This window comes from Aspergillus pseudonomiae (assembly GCF_009193645.1).
Source record: "Aspergillus pseudonomiae strain CBS 119388 unplaced genomic scaffold BDV37scaffold_96, whole genome shotgun sequence".
In the NCBI taxonomy this organism is placed as follows: Eukaryota; Fungi; Ascomycota; class Eurotiomycetes; order Eurotiales; family Aspergillaceae; genus Aspergillus; species Aspergillus pseudonomiae.
The window spans coordinates 91,122-111,273 of record NW_022476088.1 but is presented as its reverse complement, the minus strand read 5'-3'; the positions used below and the strand labels follow the sequence as shown (position 1 = coordinate 111,273).

General features: G+C 48.7%; 7 protein-coding genes across 7 annotated transcripts; 5 read left to right on the top strand and 2 right to left on the bottom strand.

Moving 5' to 3' along the window:
* Positions 1-1,155: 1,155 nt before the first annotated feature.
* BDV37DRAFT_230330 (Eisosome component PIL1/LSP1 family protein) lies at positions 1,156-3,150 on the bottom strand. Its single transcript, XM_032080336.1, has 5 exons — positions 2,807-3,150; positions 2,397-2,716; positions 2,141-2,274; positions 1,901-2,084; positions 1,156-1,837 (listed from the first exon to the last, which is right to left on the bottom strand). The coding sequence occupies exons 2-5, from the start codon at positions 2,512-2,514 to the stop codon at positions 1,230-1,232; spliced, it is 1,044 nt and encodes a 347-aa protein (XP_031936790.1). The 5' UTR covers positions 2,515-2,716; positions 2,807-3,150; the 3' UTR covers positions 1,156-1,229.
* Positions 3,083-7,838, bottom strand: BDV37DRAFT_230404 (ssDNA endodeoxyribonuclease RAD2). Its single transcript, XM_032080337.1, has one exon. The coding sequence runs from the start codon at positions 7,108-7,110 to the stop codon at positions 3,697-3,699; it is 3,414 nt and encodes a 1,137-aa protein (XP_031936789.1). The 5' UTR covers positions 7,111-7,838; the 3' UTR covers positions 3,083-3,696.
* Positions 7,317-11,247, top strand: BDV37DRAFT_230266 (tRNA (34-2'-O)-methyltransferase regulator RTT10). The gene is made up of 3 exons (XM_032080335.1): positions 7,317-7,540; positions 7,594-10,320; positions 10,372-11,247. The coding sequence occupies exons 1-3, from the start codon at positions 7,523-7,525 to the stop codon at positions 11,101-11,103; spliced, it is 3,477 nt and encodes a 1,158-aa protein (XP_031936788.1). The 5' UTR covers positions 7,317-7,522; the 3' UTR covers positions 11,104-11,247.
* A 143-nt stretch (positions 11,248-11,390) lies between these two features.
* On the top strand, positions 11,391-12,662 carry BDV37DRAFT_275269 (thiolase-like protein; the record flags this gene model as incomplete). The annotated part of the gene is made up of 4 exons (XM_032085373.1): positions 11,391-11,611; positions 11,672-12,177; positions 12,220-12,315; positions 12,628-12,662. 4 exons carry the CDS (start codon positions 11,391-11,393, stop codon positions 12,660-12,662), a joined length of 858 nt encoding a protein of 285 aa, XP_031936787.1.
* A 952-nt stretch (positions 12,663-13,614) lies between these two features.
* Positions 13,615-14,719, top strand: BDV37DRAFT_275268 (putative cellulose-binding GDSL lipase/acylhydrolase; the record flags this gene model as incomplete). The annotated part of the gene is made up of 5 exons (XM_032085372.1): positions 13,615-13,694; positions 13,749-13,831; positions 13,888-14,137; positions 14,194-14,449; positions 14,510-14,719. 5 exons carry the CDS (start codon positions 13,615-13,617, stop codon positions 14,717-14,719), a joined length of 879 nt encoding a protein of 292 aa, XP_031936786.1.
* A 463-nt stretch (positions 14,720-15,182) lies between these two features.
* BDV37DRAFT_230410 (glycoside hydrolase family 5 protein) lies at positions 15,183-17,275 on the top strand. Its single transcript, XM_032080338.1, has 6 exons — positions 15,183-15,724; positions 15,797-15,855; positions 15,929-16,081; positions 16,135-16,199; positions 16,278-16,375; positions 16,451-17,275. The coding sequence occupies exons 1-6, from the start codon at positions 15,628-15,630 to the stop codon at positions 16,978-16,980; spliced, it is 1,002 nt and encodes a 333-aa protein (XP_031936785.1). The 5' UTR covers positions 15,183-15,627; the 3' UTR covers positions 16,981-17,275.
* An 818-nt stretch (positions 17,276-18,093) lies between these two features.
* On the top strand, positions 18,094-20,062 carry BDV37DRAFT_260357 (SUR7/PalI family protein). Its single transcript, XM_032083234.1, has 2 exons — positions 18,094-18,684; positions 18,741-20,062. Exons 1-2 carry the CDS (start codon positions 18,547-18,549, stop codon positions 19,578-19,580), a joined length of 978 nt encoding a protein of 325 aa, XP_031936784.1. The 5' UTR covers positions 18,094-18,546; the 3' UTR covers positions 19,581-20,062.
* Positions 20,063-20,152: the final 90 nt, after the last annotated feature.

Below are 20,152 nucleotides of genomic sequence, written 5' to 3'. Positions count from 1 at the left end.
AGTATAATCCGCCACAAGGTTTGAACACTTATACACACATAGGTGTCTAGATAATAATAATAATAATAATAATAATAATAATAATAATAGAAATAGAAACAAAAAACAATAATAAAAATAGTAAAGAATAAAAACAAGACCATAAAATAAAAATACAACGTACAACACCCCTTTGCATGACGATCACGCTTCAACCGAACAAAAGCGGTCAGCCAGAACGTATAGAATCCGGGGGAATAAGCAACGTTGACATCATGCCCATCGGCTATTCAAGGCCCAGAAGGAAATTTATGGGGACATAGTCGTCTGGATGGAATGGGTGGGTACCTACTTTGGAATTACTTCCGGGATGGGCATTTCCGATTCATCCCGACGGTCTTTGTTGTGTCAAGCTCTGACTCTCCCTATTTCAGCGTTAGGGATTGTTGTCTATCTGCTGTGTACTCTCTCTGTACTTCGGATATACTATGGAGTTAGTAGGTGATGTTTCTTACCTGTCTATCGCAATGTTTAGTACTAGTACTTGCTTGGAGACAGATCGACGCCAATGACCAATCGGAATCATGAGGGTTTAATGGCAAGTGGAGTCCCAACCCTTTACATCCAGACTCCGTACACACTGTACAACTGTTGAAGCGGGAATTGAACGGCCATCACGATTCCGATCCTTGAAGTAGAGGAGACATTGTATCAGGAAGTTTACCTGAAAAGAATTAAGTACTATTCCTACCTATCCTGAACAAACCGAATGACCAATTCAAAAATCACTATAAGAATATACTGTCGCGGATAGTATGGTATTACATTATTCAAGTAAACAAAGACGCCCAACCCTCTCCGACAGTCTGACCCATGGTATCACAAATCCTCCGGTCTCGCGTTTCTTCCCCCCTTCAGTTCTTCTGTTCAATCAGTATAAACATTGTTCTTCATCCGTGAATAGTAAGGGGGTCATGACATCATCAGCTGGACTCGAGGCATCAACGGCCAAAATGGGCATCTGGATACAATCTTCTTGTCGGGTAGGTGCCCTTGGAGGGTTTGAATTAAGTGTAGTCAACATCACACGGGCGGTAACATGAACAGAGATGAAATCACGGCAAAACGAGAACATCACATCAAGCGGGACTTCAATCCGGAGTATCACAAGGATGAAAAGACGAGGACTCGGCAAAAACCATCAACATATCATATACCGACGTTGATGTTCATGGTGGCAATCAGCCCCATTAGACGCTAACAGGCTCGCGTTCTTCTTCGCGACCCCGAGCCTCTCCGTCCACAGTGCTGGCGACTTCCTCACCGTCTTCAACATAGGTTGGGTGCTGATCAGCAGCAACCCACGAGTCCCGATCGCCCGTCATGGGTTGGTCCTGAGTAGAAAGGTCGACGCCATCGCGGTTCTTGCCGATAGCCTCCCGGCGACGTTGAGATAGGGTGCGCGTGCGCTGTGACACGTCGGACTTGACGGCGGCCTTGGAGGTAACCCAGTTGGCGAGTGCTGCTTCGCAATCCTGGATGATAGCCTTGCTGGCATCGTATCCATCGTACGAGGCGCGAGTTTCACCGGGGGTGACTGGAGTGTCGTCGACGAGATCCAGAAGGTGCTTGCCGTAGCCGGCGATGATGGCCACCTTCTCGCAGTGTTCCCGGAGTGCATCAAACTGGTACTGGAAAGCTGCCTTGAGCTTCTCGCGAGTGATATTGGAAAGCTGAGCCTCGGCCACGAGGGACTCGGCTTCTGCGCGAACGAGCTCTTGCTCGAGAACAACGATCCGAGGAGAGTTCGGGTCCTTGTACTTGAGCTTGGCGATCTCATCGGTGATCTTCTGCTTGCCTATATAGTTCGTCGTCAGGATCACTCTAAGCTATGGTACTTGAGCAATGAAGGTCAACTTACGGTCTCGGCTGGGCTGAACGGAAGCCTCGATGTTGCGAATGCTCTTAATAGTGACACGGTACTGATCATAACGGTCGACATAGAGATCTTCCAGCTCTCCAATTTCATAGAGCAACACGCCGATCTTGTCCGTGACGTCGGACACATCCTCATCACAGTTTTCACCCCAGATGGACAATTGTTGCTGTGATCATGTTAGTCACCATTCTAATGATTCGTGTGCAAAAATATCCCACGTACGGCAGTCTCCATGCGCTCCTTGGCTACCATTTCCATGCTACGCATGACATTCTTCTCCATCTTCACGAGCTGGGAGAGCTTTCTTGCAAGATCGGGTCCGAATGCGCCGGCGGCATTCTTGCGGAAGGCATGGCCTGGGCCAGTAGGCATTGTCAGCACCATTTGCGCAGCAGCTTCAATCGCTGCAGGGGGAGCTGCTCGCAAGGAGAAACTTTCATCTGCTGCGAGACAGCCGAAGGAGACCAAACACACTCACCGAAGCCGCCTTTCCCAATCCATCGGTTTGTCTTGGTCGTGGACACCGGCGGAGGCGGATTCTCAATCTGAGATGCGGTGGGCATGCGCGATTGGCGCATAGAATAGGTGCGATGCATAGCTACGGTTTGTATGGAAAGCTAGGTGCAAGCGAGCGAGATAAAAGGATATAGAGAAATCCGAAAAAAAAAATGTTTGGGAAAAATCGTCTGAAAATGGACGAAGTGGTTTCTTTGAAGGTTCGCTTTGCGCAGGAGTGACGTGTACTGGTGGAAGCAACGGGATGCGACGGAAGGGCGACGAGAGCACGAGGGGAAGGAACTGCAACCGAACCGACTTAGTGAGCGGACGGTATGGAATGGCGAAAATCGTATAGCTTGGAAAAATGACCCAGGGAACGGTAGAGGGTACTTTTGTTTTTTTTTTTTTGTTTTTTCTGGTTGAACCTCTTTTCCTGCCTTCGTTTCCCCCTTGAACCAAATGAAAAGAGAGCAGTGGATTTGGACGTTGCAACAGGAGAACCGCCGGTGACGTCGAGACTAATTGGGAGGCTAACCCGATTCGGAGATCACGTTAGGCAGTGATGAACAATCAGTTGACGAGCGTTTTCTCAATTGACGAATGATTTTCTAGGGACTCATGAACAAGCTGTTGCGGAAGATCGTCTTCTACACAGGGGGAAGGAATCTGCGGGGGAAAAAGAAGAATATAAGCTTGGGAGCAAAGCTGCTCGAGCTGTTTTAATGATCATCAAGAGCTAAGCCGTGATCTGCGACGTCATTGCGACCCAAACATTCCTTCCATGTCACTGATGTCATCGATTCCCGTCTCCGACAAACTTTTTCTGCTGTTTCCAACGTTGACGAGACGAAAATCTCAAAAGGATGTCATCACACACTTGAGGTTACCTTGTCCATGACCCTCCTTCAAAGATCTTTTTTTTTTGGTTCATAAACAAGGAGATCGATCGTTGTTCCAATTCAACCATATCATAGCGTTTCACCCGACATGACACGCCTTGCAACGATTTGTACCACCACGCATGATATGTGATATGCGACTAGTATATAAGGTTAATTTTAATTCCAGATCCAGGTCAAATGATCGACTATCTCCACATTAGGGATCGTCGTCAGATCGCATCCCGAGCTATTGGCTCCAAAGCAATATTATGTGGCTATGACTAACTGTGGGGTTGTGCGCCATCTAACTACGTATAGTCTATTCGAGCTTCTATTACATAACAATCTGGGAAGGAAGAGAGAAAAGAAAAAAGAAAACTAAGAGCGAGATAGCCTTAGTCACTTCTTTGTAATAGTTCGTCGGGTCCTTCGTTTCTTCCCGGTGACATCGTCACCACTCACACTATCCTTAGTTTGTGCACTCCGTTTAGTGCCCGTACTTTTCTCCCCTTGTGGAGGTTGGGAGGAGCCAGTGCTTTCCGAATGCTCCACCGAGTTGGTCTCAGCTCCGGTACTTTGCTTAGATCGGACTGTCTCGCTCCCGGCTTCTTGTCGAAGTCGGTTGAATGCTTTTTCCATTCGGCTCTGGCCTCCGCTGCGGACACGCGGTGCAAAAGCACCGGCCCCTTGCGGCCCCTGGAAAAAAGCCGTGATGTTAGACTGCGTGCCTTCTTGTTCTCTGCGGTTCATGTCACGGATAACTGGCACCAGGACCTCATCGGTCCGTTCCTGACTCCATCCGATCGTCGCCATCAGAAAATTACGCAGACCATGTAAATCGGGAACTCCCCATTGGAAGGCAGATGGATCCGAGTCGACTTCGGGTTCGAGATATGCCACATCAACCTGGCCATTCGGGAAAGAAGGTGACAGGAAGATTTTCGAAGCCTGCTTCCTAAACTTCTTGTAAAAAGCTGCATGCTCCCCGTCGGATAAGTTCATTCCCATTTGAACTTGGGTCCACCAATCGCGGAACTCCTCCAGGCTAGAAAACTCAGTGAGAATTTCCAGCGCTGTAACAGGTCCAATGCCGGGTATACCTTCGGTATAATCACTGCCAAGTAAATGGGCAAAGCTGATAAGTTTCCTTCGATGGAGGGCGTATTCTTTCTCCAGATCAGAAGTAAGATAGCATTCGACAAATTTGCCCTGGTTGAACATGTTCTTATAGACGCGTGTACCTCCAAACAAGAAGATATCGCTATCATCAGTGATAATGCCGTCGACGAGGCCCAATGCTACCAGCTCTGCACATTGAGCCTCAGCCTCCATTGGCGCGGTAATGTATGGCAGGCCGAACAGCGTTAGGAGTTGCTGACACTCAGAGATCATGATTTGAGACACTTCATCGGCGTCCCTGCGATCCTTTCTTTGTTGGGACCGCAGTTGTTTGAGCTCCTGCTCGTAATCAAATGTATTCTCGGTGTGCGACGTAGAGTTCAATGTAGCCGCGAATCGGACGTGCTCTTCACCTTCGGCTGCAAGCTGTCGCATTAATTCCTCATCTTCTGGATCTGAAAACCCATCATCTTCCCCGATGATACCTTCAAGCTCATCAAATCGATGGCTTTGTGATTCCATCTCAGGAACAACAGTATCGGTTATCGCCTCTTTTGGGTGTAGTTCAACATCTTCAAACTCGGGAGATGGCGACGGTTGAGTACGCAACAGGTCTGCCTGCTCATCCCTACTAGACTCTATATCATGGGAAGTAAATGGTCCATGGGCAGCCTCTGCAATAGAAACTCGTCCGGAGATGTCGGTTGCTTCAGTAGCTGCCGGAGGAATCTCACGGAATGCAGCCGTAGTATCCTTTGTCGGAGCCTCTGTCTTGTCCAGCGTTTGTGTAGCCCGAGGCTGTTTGCACTCCTCAGAGTTCGCTTCCAAGTCAACCACCTCATTTGTGCTACGAAGCATATCAACGTCAATGACTTTTGGGGTTTGATGATTTTTCAGAAAAACATGATCTGGGGTTATGGTACTATCCCGATGAGTTTCCAATGGGCTAGCACCTGCATCAGTATCGGCAATAAACTCGGCAGTCGAGCTCCCTCCAGAAAACCAAGGTGGTAACGGTTGTTCAGCTTTTGTCTTCTTTGCTGGTTCTTTTTCGAAGCCACCAGCATGCTGATCAAGCTCTTCATATTGGGGCTTTTTCGTTTTGAAGGGCTTGTCAAGCTTGATAGACTCAAAAGGAAGAGGCCCATCAAAAGGATTATTCGAGATTGGGTCTTTCTTCGCCCTTTTCGACTGCGCTAGGGCAGTTGCAAAGTCTAAGCCATCGTCATCGCTGTCGGGACTGAAACTTGGTATCGTTTCTTTGAGCGGAGCTAGAGGAGCACTGCTACGGTTGATCGAGATGTCTGGCATGTCGCTATCATGTTGATCTAGAAGAGACGTGGGTCTCAACGACATTTCTATCGCTTTTTGAAGATCTTCATCTTGATTCTCTCCATCCATCTCAAATATATCGTCAATAGCACGACGTTCGCGGTGATGTAGTCTTTCGTGTCCATCCTCCTGCACGAAAAGAGAGTCATCTTCATGGCTCTGTGGCAGACCTGGAGTGGCCCTTCGCCCGGTATTCTCCTGCACCTGCTGTCTGATCGAAGCATCGAAGATGCCTTCCCGAAGGAACTCAAGTTTGGGAAGACGGTTGAGGCCTTCTATGGGCACATCCTCAAAGCCCCCATCATCTTCCGAATCTTCATCCTTCTCCGGAAGAATTTCTTGCTTGCCATACTGGTCGACATCGATAGGTTTGTGCTCCCGCCCTTCATCCTTATTTCCTACGACACCCAGGACCCAACCACCTTCCACGGCGTTATCCTTGACCAACACGTACTCCTTACCGCGCTCTCCAGCAATCCGCTGGCCCGAATTATAAAAAGCATCTTCACCATTCATGCCGTTTATATTCATCAGACGTTGAGTAAGGTCATTCCTTTCTTTTACCCTCTCAATTTGAAATTTTGAGAAGGCCATGCGATCTGGAAACATGCTTTCCAGCTGTTCCTTAGAATAACCCATGCGCAGTCGACTTCGTAGTCGCGCGGCATTTAGGATATTATATCGATCCGTGGCAGGAAGGCTCATGAAAAATGGGCTGTCGAAATCGATCTTGGAGAAATCGTATAGGTTGATGTCTTCACCTCTGTAGAACTGTTTCGCATATTCCTCAAGTTCTTCACGAGACATAATCCGTGGATCGTTCGGAGCTCCCATCTCTTCCAGTGAGACATGCAAATCCGGGAGATGGTAAGCATCCTTTTTCCTGAATGACCGAGCTTGGTGCTTCTCTTTCTCGGTCATACCAGCATCTTCGACATATACCGGATTATCTGGGACTTCCTCTTGCTCTCTGGGCGCACCATCTCTGCGTCTGGCTGCCTCTTCCTCCGCAGACCTTTGCAACTGTACGGCAAGCAGCTTCCCGGCGGTTCGTACGGCATCCTCTCTGCGACCCTCCCGTCTCTTCTTCCTGCCAGCTATTGTTTGTCTTTTAAGAATCGGGGCACCACCGTCAAACACGAAAACTGGCTTTATTCCGAAGTAAAGCAGCTTGCAGATGCGACGGAAGAAGCCAACGACATGAGAGTTACGAAGAGCATTCCCTTCTTTATCACGTACAGCTTTCAAGAACTGATATATCCAGATCGAAGCATCAACCGCTAAGCGTTTCTTATTGAGTGCCTCTAATTTTATGGGCCGCGCACAAGGTTGCAAAACGGTCCAAAGCCCATGGACACCCATGCTGACTTAGGAATGGCGGATCTAAGGTTGCGTCATAGTAGTACCTCGACGACATGGCCTTGTGCCACACTCATAGACCAGACCGTAGACAGTATACGCGGTCTCAAGGGCTAAGGAAAGTCAAGAGCCTAACCGGTGAGACAATGATAAGTAAACTCCCTTGGCTCGTGTCGCCACTGCGTCGACACGAGAACCGCGATATCACGTGCCCTATTATGCCTCTTCTAGAAAGTTGCCTAAGGCGAGTGCATTACATAATCCGTCTCGCTATCGATAGAAATTCTGGGAATTTTGGAAATGATAATCGAGGCATGTGGGGAAATTTAAATGCTGCTGTACAATTTTGAGCATCAGGAAACATTTCATTCAAAAACTCACGGCCTTGCAAACTAATGTCTTGTTCCTTGCCTCAATGCATCCACCGCTCGAGGTTGGTGATCGATATTCAATACCGCACAATGCAACCGCTAATCCCACCCTTAGCACATAGATGTCTGCCTCCCTGTAACTGCACTGAAAGCACTTAATTTGGGAGATGCAAGACTTATTTTGCAAGGACAAGGGCCGTACTCTCGCCTAATTGATGATGGGAGTGGCAAAATATTGGCCGAATTAAAGACCTTCAAACGAAACAACGTTCATGGGTTCATAGTTCTGGATCAGAAAGACGAGAAAACAGGTAATTCATACGTGCAATTTCTAGCCTGGGGAGGTGAATCGTTGAGAATCCTCGACTTGTATTTTGCTAGAAGTGAGGCTGCTGAAGGCCCTGAGGTGTCCTTGACTCCAGTCAGTGCGGAATATCTAGCACCAGATTGGATTCTGGCTGGGTGTGCGCCTGACTCCATAAATGGAGTGGATAGAGCTTACGTGCTGACTGCCCATAATAGTCTCCTTGGGCTTTATGTGGTGCATGGAGGCTCGCCGAAATATCCAAAATCGATTCATCTTCAGCAGCTCGTTGCTGGAGTCAAGTCTATCCTCTACTCAGCTGAAACTATATCATATTCGGCGTCGCGCGTGCTGATTGCTGCTGGAACCGTCTTTGGTGAGGTGATAGTCTGGTCTTGCTTTCTAGACGAAAGTGTGCATCTTAGACCCAGTGCTGTTGGCTCCATCCATCATTTCTTCACAGGCCATGAGGGATCTGTTTTTGGGGTTCGGATATCTCCTGCAATTGCCTCTTTACCTGGTCGCCACAATGGACGGCTCCTGGCGAGTTGTAGCGATGACAGAACAGTCAGGATATGGGATATCTCAGACTGTGAGGATGCATCCCCTAACGATCCTTCAGCCTATTCGACGGATGGTTTTGAACTTCGAAGCACCGGCTTTGGTGGAGCAGCTATTGGCGATGGCCTCGGCTCGGAATCCTGTGTGGCGAGCGCCTTTGGCCACAAAGCTCGGATATGGAGTGTGCATTTCTTGCCAACAGGAGCTGAAGATCGGTCCAGTATGAGCCTGCTCTCACGTGGCGAGGATGCAACTTGTATAGTCTGGAATCTCAGTTGGGAGCCATCTTCATCCCCGAGGCCGAAGTTTAGTTTAGGCCAAATCTCTTCCTGGCATAACCATACCGGAAAGCATATCTGGTCCCTATGCATGCGCAGCACTGCTAAGGATACAACGGTGTATACTGGTGGTGCCGATGGTGCTGTAAAAAGTTTCAAGGTAGAGGCGGATGCGGAATGTGGACTTGTTTTGCCGAACAGAAACAACAGCATTACTGCCTCGGCTGGTCCTGGAATATCTCAATCTAGGGTCGATAAATCAGTTAGGGCGTTCACCTTTGTTACACCAGAGCATTTCCTAACTACCACTATACGTGGCGAGGTGCAGGTCTGTTGGATCAGCGCGGAGGCTTCGACTGAAAGCATCATTCTCAAGGAAACACTGTTCCTTGAAGAAGATCTCTCATCTTATTGTGCTATAACTTCCCTACCACAGTGTGGCATTGCGCTTTTGGGCAATTCACAAGGATTAATCCGACTTTACAATCACAACACCAGATCACTGCTCAGAATTGTCGAAAGTGGCCCAAGGCCATTGGTGCTATTTGCCCTTGATTATAAACGTGGTGCTTCCGATTCGCATGAGACCCTGTTCTTCATCTCATCCCACCATGAACAAGGCCATTTGAGTCTAGTCAAGATATCACTATCAGAAGGCGAGGTATCGCAAATGGAGACCATAACTTTAGCTCTTCCTCACAGTTTTGGAGTAACGTGCGCATCCTTGATTTGTGGCAACCGATATGTGGCTCTAGGAAACACACACGGTTCCCTTGTCTTATATCGCGTTGCGAACACGATGCCTATTCAGCAACCCATCTGGAATCGTAAGATACACTCTCGGGAGGGTATCAGTTGTATATCGTCGTTTTCATCGCTTTATGGAGAAAACAGCCCTTCCCTGAATTATTTCTTGACTTGTGGTCGATCTGGAGTCTACTGTGTCCACGAGGTGGAGGCTGAGGAAGATCCACAAAACTTGCCTACAGTTCGGACGATCCATCGCTCCAATGCTACTCGGACCATTGAAATAGAGGGTGCTTACATTGACAGACAATCCAAGGATCTTATGCTTTATGGGTTTCATGGGAAAGAGTTCGTTCTGTGGAACGAGACCACACAATCTGAAATTGTCAGACGCTTATGTGGTGGTGCGCATCGGAGATGGGCCTTCCAACCCAACCCGGATGAGCCTGGGTCCGGCATGTTTATATGGCTCCAAAAGAACCTCAATGTTCTTCAGACTCGGGGTGATGCTAACCGTACTTTGCGTGCGGGAGCACATGGAAGAGAGATCAAGGCCATGGATGTAGCTCACACGGCAGACGGTCCTCTCTTTGCAACTGGGGCGGAAGATACTATCGTGCGTATATTTGCACCGACAGAGCCAAACGAAGAAAAGCTGTGGGGCTCCTTTAAGTGTCTGCGGGTCTTGAAAAAGCATCAGGTCGGACTGCAGCAAGTTCGCTGGTCAAAGAAGGGAAACTATCTCTTTACAAGTGGCGGGAGCGAAGAATTCATCGTTTGGCAGATTCGATCGATTCCCTTGTTTGGACTTGCGACAAATGCAGTAGCCTCAGTTAGGGATGATCCGTTCTCTGATCTTCGAGTGACCAGTTTTGATGTGTTGCAGGTGGATGAGAATAGCTCGGATGGCAGCTTCCTGTTCTGCCTAGTATATTCTAACTCCACGCTGAAGGTAAAAGAATTGGTGGCCATTTCTCTCTTCTGCCAAGCTAAACTTTTGTAGATATTCCACTATTCTTCGACGGTCGATGGTGGCAACTTCACCTTACTGGCCGAGGGCACATATACAAGCAATTGCCTCACCGAAGCATGCTTCCTACTGCGCGACTCTACCCTGAGTTTGCTGACGGCATCTACAGATGGATATTTCACATTCTGGAACTTAACCTCGGTCTTGGAGCCGTACTACACTATCTCTTCGGCTCTTCGCCTGAAACAGCCCATCGGCACGTTTCCAATTACGCCGGGGAACATCTCATGCGAATACAGATACCAAGCTCATTCGAACAGTATCAAATGCCTGGAGCTTGCTCATATATCGGATGCAGTTTCTCTTGTCGTTGCTGCCGGTGACGACAACGCACTAACACTCTCCATTCTGAACACAAACTTCACGAGCACTGAAGCTGGCGATGCTACCACAATCACAATCCCCGACGCCCATGCAGCATGTATCACAACAGGCAAGATACTCAAGCAACGCCAATGTCCGGACAAGGGAACAATGCAGGCCGTCATTGCTACTTCCGGTAATGACCATCGGGTCAAGATCTGGTGCGCCGAGGTAGATGCTAAGAAGATCGGAGCGGACGCAATACAAGTGCAAATGATAGCAGATAGATACAGCTCCGTAGCCGACATATCATCTCTGGGTCTCATTTGCGAGGCGTCGGGAGAGACCAAGCTTCTTGTCTGTGGTGTTGGCATGGAAATGATGGGCATCCAACTACCTTAACTTGTGCAACCTTGGTTACGATGTGATGTTTGCATGGATTGGATACAGAAAATATAGAGTTTCAATATATATTAAGGCAGTTCTCTAACCCAGTATACTACTAATCTAGGATAACATCAGTGTATAAGCAGAATATGTCCTGTGAATGTAGGTGATAACCTGGGTGAGTATGCCGAGAACACATTCATGTCGCCGCAGCGATAGGGTTACAGACATGCAGGCATGTGCTAAACTCCCTACCAAACTCATCTCACACCTTACCAACTTGCAATCCAGTTCACATCAAGATGCAGTTCTTCAGTCTGAAGGAGAGATACCATGCGGTACGCATGACGCTCATCACACGTTGGCGTGTATGTAAACAAGCATGCCGCCAGATATTCAGACAAGATAGACCCTCAAACCCTACCATCTCTGTGGTGGGAATGGCAACACAATATGGCTCCACGCTCCTTCAGCGAGATTTCCTCCAGGAACTCTTATCTTGCCACTGTCGTCATTCTCCTGCGTAAGGCTAATATATGGTCACCCTCTCCTTTCTGTGGTCGCTGGCTAACTTGCTACCCAGAGCAGCAAAGACCATGAATCTCATCGAAGGATCTGGTGTCAGGCATTTGTGCAGCGTCCTTCCTGTGGATGATCCAATCTGGTTTCAGCAGACGTTACCCACCATCACAGATACCGATGCTCTCTTCAAGGAACACGCCATTTCGCTAGTTTCTCGTGCTGCAAAGAGTGCCATTGCAGAATGGGGCGGTTCCATGCAGGACATCACTCATATTGTAGCTGTGACCTGTACTAACACTGCAAACCCGGGTTTTGACATCACCATATGTAGTACACTTGGCCTTCGTCCCACAGTCCACCGCACTCTGTTGCATGGCCTCGGCTGCGCCGGTGGAGTTTCAGCCTTGCGCATTGCCCATGACCTTCTCGCCGGGGCGGCTCTTCAGGGGCTGCCGGCGCGAGCTCTTGTTGTCTCGTGCGACTTACCGACTCTTTTTGCCCGTGCAGAGCTCCACCGTATCAACGTGGACCAGGAAGTGGGATTTGGACTGGGCCGATTCAGCGACGGCGCGTCTGCCTTAGTGCTCACCAACTGGATACGCACCCAAGTACTCGAAAGAGCCCCCATCTGGAATTTACTCGGGTTCCGAAGCGTGATCATCAATGAGTCTGAGGGATACAGTGAGCTGAACGTTGGACCTTTGGGTGAGTACATCTGTTCCTCCACTGTAATACCTAGTCTCCAATGATCTCGCGGTTTGCCTAATGAACTTCTCATCACCAAGGATTCAAACCGAATATTTCGACTTTTATCCCCAGGCTCGTCTCGACTGAGTTATTTTCCAATTTCACAGCACTCGTCAACTCCGTTCCAAGCCTTCGCACTGATCCCGCTCGTGAGTTGCCGAACTCCTACAATTGGGCTTCAGATTTCCCCGGTCGTGCTTCCTTGAAGTATGCTCAAGGAGCATTGGATCTCCGGAAGTCCAATCTGTTCCATAGCCACGCAGTCTACAGGTCTAGGGGCAGTACGATTTCCTCTTCTGTGTTGAACATACTCGATTTTATGAGGCACCAGGGCCATGGCACTGAGCATAGCGCAAACGGAAGAGACAGAGTCATCGCGTTGGCAATTGGACCGGGAGTTATCTTGGAGATGGCAGTTCTGCACAAAGCCTCCACAAAGAACATGCGATATGCGGCACTTTGGTGCGAGTGATTACTACTTTAACTCTCGTGGAGCAAGCTTTGTGACTGCTGTTTTGTGGATCTCGATTATGGCTTGTACTGATTTTGGGGCTATGTGTGTACCAAGTTAGCTCTTTCAATGCAATCACATCCAACTGATGAACACTACCTATAATTGTGCTAGTCTTGAAAGTAATAGTCTTTTCCCCGCACACAGGATATATTCAAAACAATTGACCGCGAACCACCGCTATACCTCTGCAGCCAATCCGCTATCTTGGTGGATGAAAGGTTGATATAAAATGCCGTGACCAAAACAGCCTAGGGTCCGAAACCCCACCGGCAGTTGAAACAACGTCTAACAACTGCATCCATCCATTGCGATCTTCGCTCCCAATTTCCCCCCGGGGTAAAGAAAACACTGTTCTTCAACACGCTGCGTCTCGGTGAAATTATTTCCGGCACCTAACGAGACCACACCTCCCAGCGAAGCCGTTCCGGGTAAATGGAGCTTTGGTCTCGGTCGCCGATGGACTCCACCTGGTAGTACTGAATGGATAATGACTACCTCTCTTCAAACATGCATTCCTTAGTTATTATTGATCGAGCGCGCCCCCTGTGACGTTCTCGGTGGAGTGTATAAGTTAGGTTTGCCGGACCGTGAGCATGCATGTCTATAAAAGCGTGGACGGAGACCCTACGCTCCCTGCAAGAAGAAGAGCAGCTGTTTCCAATCAACTAGGCATCTTTGCGGGACAGTATCTCTTTACCATACTAAACCGTATCTCCGCCATGAAGTTTCTCGCCTCCTGGCTCATGGCCAGCGCCATCTCCACGGTTGCTGCGCGGCCGTGGCCGAGAGCTGTAAACACTACAAGTACTTACTTCTTTACATTGTATGGAGAAAATTCTCCTCACGGGCTATTCTAGACCACTAACTTTGACACAAGTGGCAACTCATACACGCAGACCGGCTTCAGCACCACTGGAGAACAACCCTCTCCTTCGAATCCCATGGGAAACCCCACCTTGGGTGAGTGTTGAAGCGTTGCCCCGATGGTGGCATCCGTATATTGACGTCAAGACCAGGAACCGGCACCACCACCGGGGGTGAAAACTGGGTTGGCTATCTGACGACGGCGGAGAATGCGTCCCTCGTCCTCTCGTACAATCTAGCCGTGGGCGGTGCGAGCATTGATAATTCACTCGTTCAGGGATCCACAGACGTGGACCTTGTCTCCCAGGTCGACATCTTCGACCAAACATACAGCAACAAGCCGGCTTCTGCGCCCTGGTCGGCGGAGAATTCCGTGTTCGGGTTCTGGATTGGAATCAACGAGTAATGTCCCGTGAACTCGTTTGAGAAATAGATCCCGTACTCACTGTTGAGCTTAGCATCGGCAATGCATTCTATAACACCGATGCCGACACGTTCACCCCAACGTTGATCGCACGGCTTGCTTCGCTGGTGGAGCGAATCTACAGCGCTGGAGGTCGCAAATTCCTTTTCCTCAATGTGCCTCCTACGAGCCGAAGCCCCATGTTCATTAACCAGGGCGAGGCCACTGTTGAGCAGCATGCCGCTTATTTGGCCGTTTATAATAAGAATCTTGAGTCGATGGTGGAGGGGTTCAAAACCAACCATACAGACGTAAGTATAGTCGCGGGTGTGTTAAGAGCATTTGGAGACTAACCGAGCCTGTTGCTAAAGGTTACTGTCGCACTCTACGATTCTTGGTCGTTCATGACAAAGGTCCTTGATCGTCCCGCAGACTACGGTTTCCCCGATGCTACTTGCATCAATGACGACGGTTCCTCCTGTATCTGGTGGAATGACTACCATCCTTCTGCGAAATATCATCAGCTCCAGGCGGAGGATATGAAGGCCGTTCTGCAACCTCTGGGGGCATGGGTAGCTTAGGGGATGTGCACTGTACATAAGCTTATTGGTTTTGATTGGATGTGTAAATGAAAGTGTTTGTTGGGCATCATTGCTGTTCGCGTAGTGTCTATCGCTGTGTTTCTACGTAAAGTGGTATCCCTTGTCAACTGAGCATTGAGACAAGACCTTGATACTCTGGTTTAATTTAGAGTCACAGTACTTACACGTGTATGGCTTAGGATATCATACGATAGGACCCTTGCATATTTTGGTTTCATGTCGGAAGCATCGTCACGATGCATATGACATTAAATGCTACAAAGGACACGAAAAACTAGAAATATGCAAGTAAGCCTGAAGAGACCATACCCAGAAAGGCACGGACTGGCAAACACTACTGCATCTCCCCAGCCTTCTTAGGCTGTCGATCGCTGTCACGCGTACCTGAAGATTTCATCTCCGTGGCGTTTCATCCAAGGGCCAAGACGGCAAAAGGGAAACCCTAAATAATTTCCAACTTTTGTCCCCGGATAATTCTGATACTCGTCGACTGATCTAGTCGCTGCTCTCGCCACTCTACTCTTCAGATAATTGATTAAACGTGGGTCTTGTTTTCTCGACAACCGAGATGTTAATGGCTTTGCATTCCCCACGGGCCGAAACCCCGACATCCAGCGTGTTCGTATCTGATCGGCATGTTTCAAGTCATGAATTCCACGAATCAGTTCATGCTATCCATGGTAAAAGGAAGAAGACCCGGCGCAAAGATGTTCTGAATTATTTACTTCTCCCGGAGCCGATTGAGAGGACTTGTCGGACTTGTGTATATATAATCTTGTCAGTTCCCCCAGCCATGAGGGAGTGTTGCACAAGCAGTTGATCTGTTGTCGATCCTTCTATATTCCTCTCCTTTGTCCTCATTTGTTGCATTCCGAGCTCTCGTTACGATGAAATTCCAAAACCTCTTCTTTGCTGCCGTAGCTGGCTCTACGGTTGCTGCTCCTCTGGCTAAGGAGCAGAAGAAGAGGGATTCAGTTTTCCAATGTTCGTTAGACCCGTTTTCTCTTCGTTCCTCAGATTTTTATTGTGAAATAACTGTGCTAACAAGCAATGCAGGGTTTGGCGCCAATGAGTCAGGAGCTGAATTCGGCGAGAACAACCTCCCTGGCGTATGGGTATGTGGCCTCGAGCAAATGATCACCATGCGCAATGAGATGGCTGTTCATCAACTGAGTGTAATTGCTACAGGGTACAGATTATATCTTCCCGGATGTCTCGGCCATTACCACCCTGATTGATAAGGGGATGAATATATTCCGTATTCAATTCAAGATGGAGAGGTTGGTTCCGGACTCGATGACGGGGGCATACGATGAGGCCTACCTGACGAACTTGACAACAGTAAGTGGCTGATCCGCCCAGAGAAAGATCTAAGGTGTTGACGAGACTTACAGGTGGTCAATGCCGTCACTGATGCGGGTGTGCATGCTATCCTGGATCCCCATAACTATGGCAGATTGTGAGTATCTCGAAGGCCACAAACTAGTGTATCGGGGAGGGTTAAACATGAGAATGACGTCTAACTTGATCGTGACAGCAATGGCGAGATCATTTCCACTGCATCCGACTTCCAAACATTCTGGAAGAACCTGGCAGGACAGTTCAAGAGCAACTCTTTGGTTATCTTCGATACCAGTAAGTCGGCCCAATCGATTTCATTCCCAAGATCGCATTGAGCTGGATAATATTGATTCTAACACCAACTTGCAGACAATGAATACCATGACATGGACCAAGAGCTGGTTTTGAACCTCAACCAAGCCGCCATCGACGGGATCCGAGAGGCTGGCGCCACGGAGCAATATATCTTCGTTGAAGGTAACTCGTGGACCGGGGCCTGGACCTGGACCGATGTGAACGACAATATGAAGAACTTGGAGGATCCCCAAGACAAGATCGTCTACCAGATGCACCAGTATTTGGACTCGGATGGGTCAGGTACCTCCGAGGCCTGCGTGTCTGGTACGATTGGCCAGGAGCGCGTCACCAGCGCTACTCAGTGGCTCAAGGACAACAACAAGGTCGGTATCATCGGCGAGTTCGCCGGTGGAAACAACGACCAGTGCAAAACCGCCGTGAAGGGAATGCTGGATTATCTGGCGGAGAACACCGACGTGTGGAAGGGTGCGCTTTGGTGGGCTGCTGGTCCATGGTGGGGGGATTATATGTACAATCTGGAGCCTCCAAGTGGAGTTGCGTTCACGGGAATGATGGACGTTCTGCAAGCATACCTGGGATAGGAACACTGCGAAGGACAGAGTGTGAGATGATCTCAGGTTGTCATTCTTGCCATTCCGGTGCTGAGCACATTGCGGATAGTTCTATTTCAAAATATTCTAAATTTCACGGTCGGCAAAAGAAAACGGCAAAGTACGTCTGTACACGTAAATCAAGTTGTTGACGGTTCAAGCGATAAACTCGGGAATACTTCTGACATGAATGGAATGACCTACCGATTCGTAGGGCATAGACCAAGAAGCACAGCCCCGGTCCGTGGATGGGTACGAGTCTAACCCTGTACAGTCATCTGGTGGCCAAGCGTGGATTAATAATGGGATTTTTTTTTTGTCAAGAGACACAGGAATCACTCCACTATGTCGGCAGTGTCGTTCAATTAAAGAGATGCCTAAAGGTTAACCGTTAGCTTGAATTCGCAAGTGCCTGGTCCTTGCATGCATCTATTGCTTGCCTACAGATGCTGCTGACCGGCCTTTGACTGCGCGATCACCATGATGGTACTGGTCAAAAATGACGTGAATGAATCGTTCAGAACAGTTCCATTGATGTATGGAATTAATTCCCCCGCCAAAATTTCACTTTGAGGGCTGAAATGAGGTGCCTGATTGATCCAGTGGGAGAATTTTGTTGGATCCAGTGGAACGGGGAGGGATCCATCTTTCTGCTTTCCCTAATCGGGTATGCCGTGGACTGCCTTAAGGCAGCAAGCAGATCTTTGAGAAAGGTACGGAGCACAGAGTACTCCGTCCCAGTAGTAGTACTCAGTTTGTTTGTGGTATGGAACAAGTCAAGCTGCCAAGCTTGAAATAGGGAAGCCTGCCTGCGCCTTCCACTAAGTAGTCTAGAAGGATGGTTATTTTAATACGAAGGCCGTGTTGTGGTCCACCATGCCTCAGATCAGTTTCAATTTGACAACTTTAATTCCGATTGTGGTTCTCTATTCTGATCGGTAGATAGGGTACCAGATAGGGATAGTCTGCTTTTACAAGGGATCGACGACGACTTCCTACGAAATCTCGTAATGCTAAGACGACGACGCGTAGGACTCCAGCCACTTATGACGTGGCGGTAGGGCTGCGGTGACCCCGCCACGAGGCTCGAGTGGCCCCGATCCGGTTTAGCGCCATACGACTGGTCCCGTTGGACTCGTATGGTAAATAAACCGTCCCGGAGTTGCGGTGGAAACCTCGCATGCATTTATAGAAACAAAGCGTGGCGTAGTCCTCCACCGGATCCCCTGATTGGTCTGACGATCCGCAACAATTAAAAAAGATTAAAAAAAAAACTCACCTGCGCCTCCCCAGCAAAGGAAAGTTGATACTGGGGGACTGACGATCATCGGGCAGCCCATCTTAAAAACAACGCGATTCTCTCCCGTCTGACAACTTCCTGCCATCTTATTTTATCGATTCATTCAATTTACTCTCTTAACTACCCGTCCTTTACTCACGGTCGGTTTCTTTCATCTATCTCTCTCTCCCCCTTACTGCCGTCACATCCACCGGAATCTTCGCCATACATCCACTCAGATTCACACATAGAACAACTTCCACATCAGCACCGTCATCATGGGTAAAGGCGGTCGGGTTTTGTGTATTATCACGCCGTATGCACTCACCATCGCTTCGTTGGTATGCCTCATCATCGTCGGGCTGGGCTGCACAAATTCTGGCTCAAGCACATTAAATGACCTCTACTTCTTTCGGGTAAGCTTATTTCCCGTCTCGTGCGATCGGGAAACCCCGACTAACAATATCTTCAGGCCGATCTACAAAACATGACAACAACCGCATCGAGCAAAAGTACAGTATCCCAAGCGCTCTCCGATGCCGGTGTGACCGTGTCAGATGGAGATATCTCCGCGGCCTTGGAACAGGTTCAGAAGCAGTTTGACCTTAAGGACTTTTACAACATTGGTCTGTGGGGCTACTGTGATGGAAATATCACCAACGACAAGTTCGAAGTTTCGGAGTGCTCGAAGCCTAAAGGAGAGTTCTGGTTCAACCCCATCGAAGTCTGGAACTTGGAGGAGACCGGCGTCGAGAATGGCCTCCCCAGTGGCCTGCGCAAGTCTTTGAACCTCTACAAGAATGTCTCCAAGTGGATGTTCATCGCCTATATCGTCGCCTTCGTCGCCACGGTTGTCGAATTAGTCGTCGGTGTCTTCGCTATCTGCAGTCGCTGGGGGAGCTGTGTCACCACGCTTGTCTCTGGCGTTGCTTTCCTCTTCACTGCCGCTGCCTCCGTCACCGCGACGGCCATGTTCGCCACCGTCACCGGCGCCTTCAACGAGAACCTGAAGGACTATGGTATGCACGGTAGCATGGGAAAGAACATCTATGTCACCACCTGGTTGGCTGTCGCCTTCTCCTTGGGAGCTGCTCTGTTCTGGATGCTCAGCAGCTGCTGCTGCTCCGGTCGCTCCCCCTACAACCACAAGAACACCCCCCGCGGTGTCACGGCCGAAAAGACCCCGTACACCTATGAGCCTCTCGGCCCTCAGGGCAATCAACAGGCCTCTCCCTACAATACCTCCTACCCGCCACCCCCTCCTCCTACTCAGAACCGGTCAAATGCCTATGAGCCCTTCCGCCACGTCTAAACGAAACCATACATGAGCCAACCCTTTTCAAAACAAGTCAACAAAGAACATTCTTTCTAAAAAAAAAATATCATGGTCATACAACTCGACCAATGACAAACTGATGATCCAATTGAGCTTTTATTGAAACATCTCAGCGAGGATCCTCATTTATGAACTTAATGCCAAGTTGCAGCATGGGCCGTTTGTGATTTGTATTGTACTTCTGTGTTTTATTATTCGGACTGGGTGGATAAATAATTCTCCCCTGTTTTCTTCGCTTGCTCTGGAATTTTACCATGGATATAGATTGATGTCAATGACATAGATACCCTCCTTCAATTTACCTTCTACTTTACATTGACATTATTCCTCACCGTGAGAAGTAACATTTTGAAATATGTCTCTAGATCTTGGAAATATCGCTTTCTGAAATGTGCTTTTGCACTCAGTGAATTTGGATTGCATACATAGGAATAGTATTCAGCAGTTGCTCAATGGTATAGCTTTCATTGTAAGTGTTCGATATCAGTTTGTGTTGGTACATAGAACGTAAAATATAAATACAGTCAAATCAACCCCCCCCCAGTGAA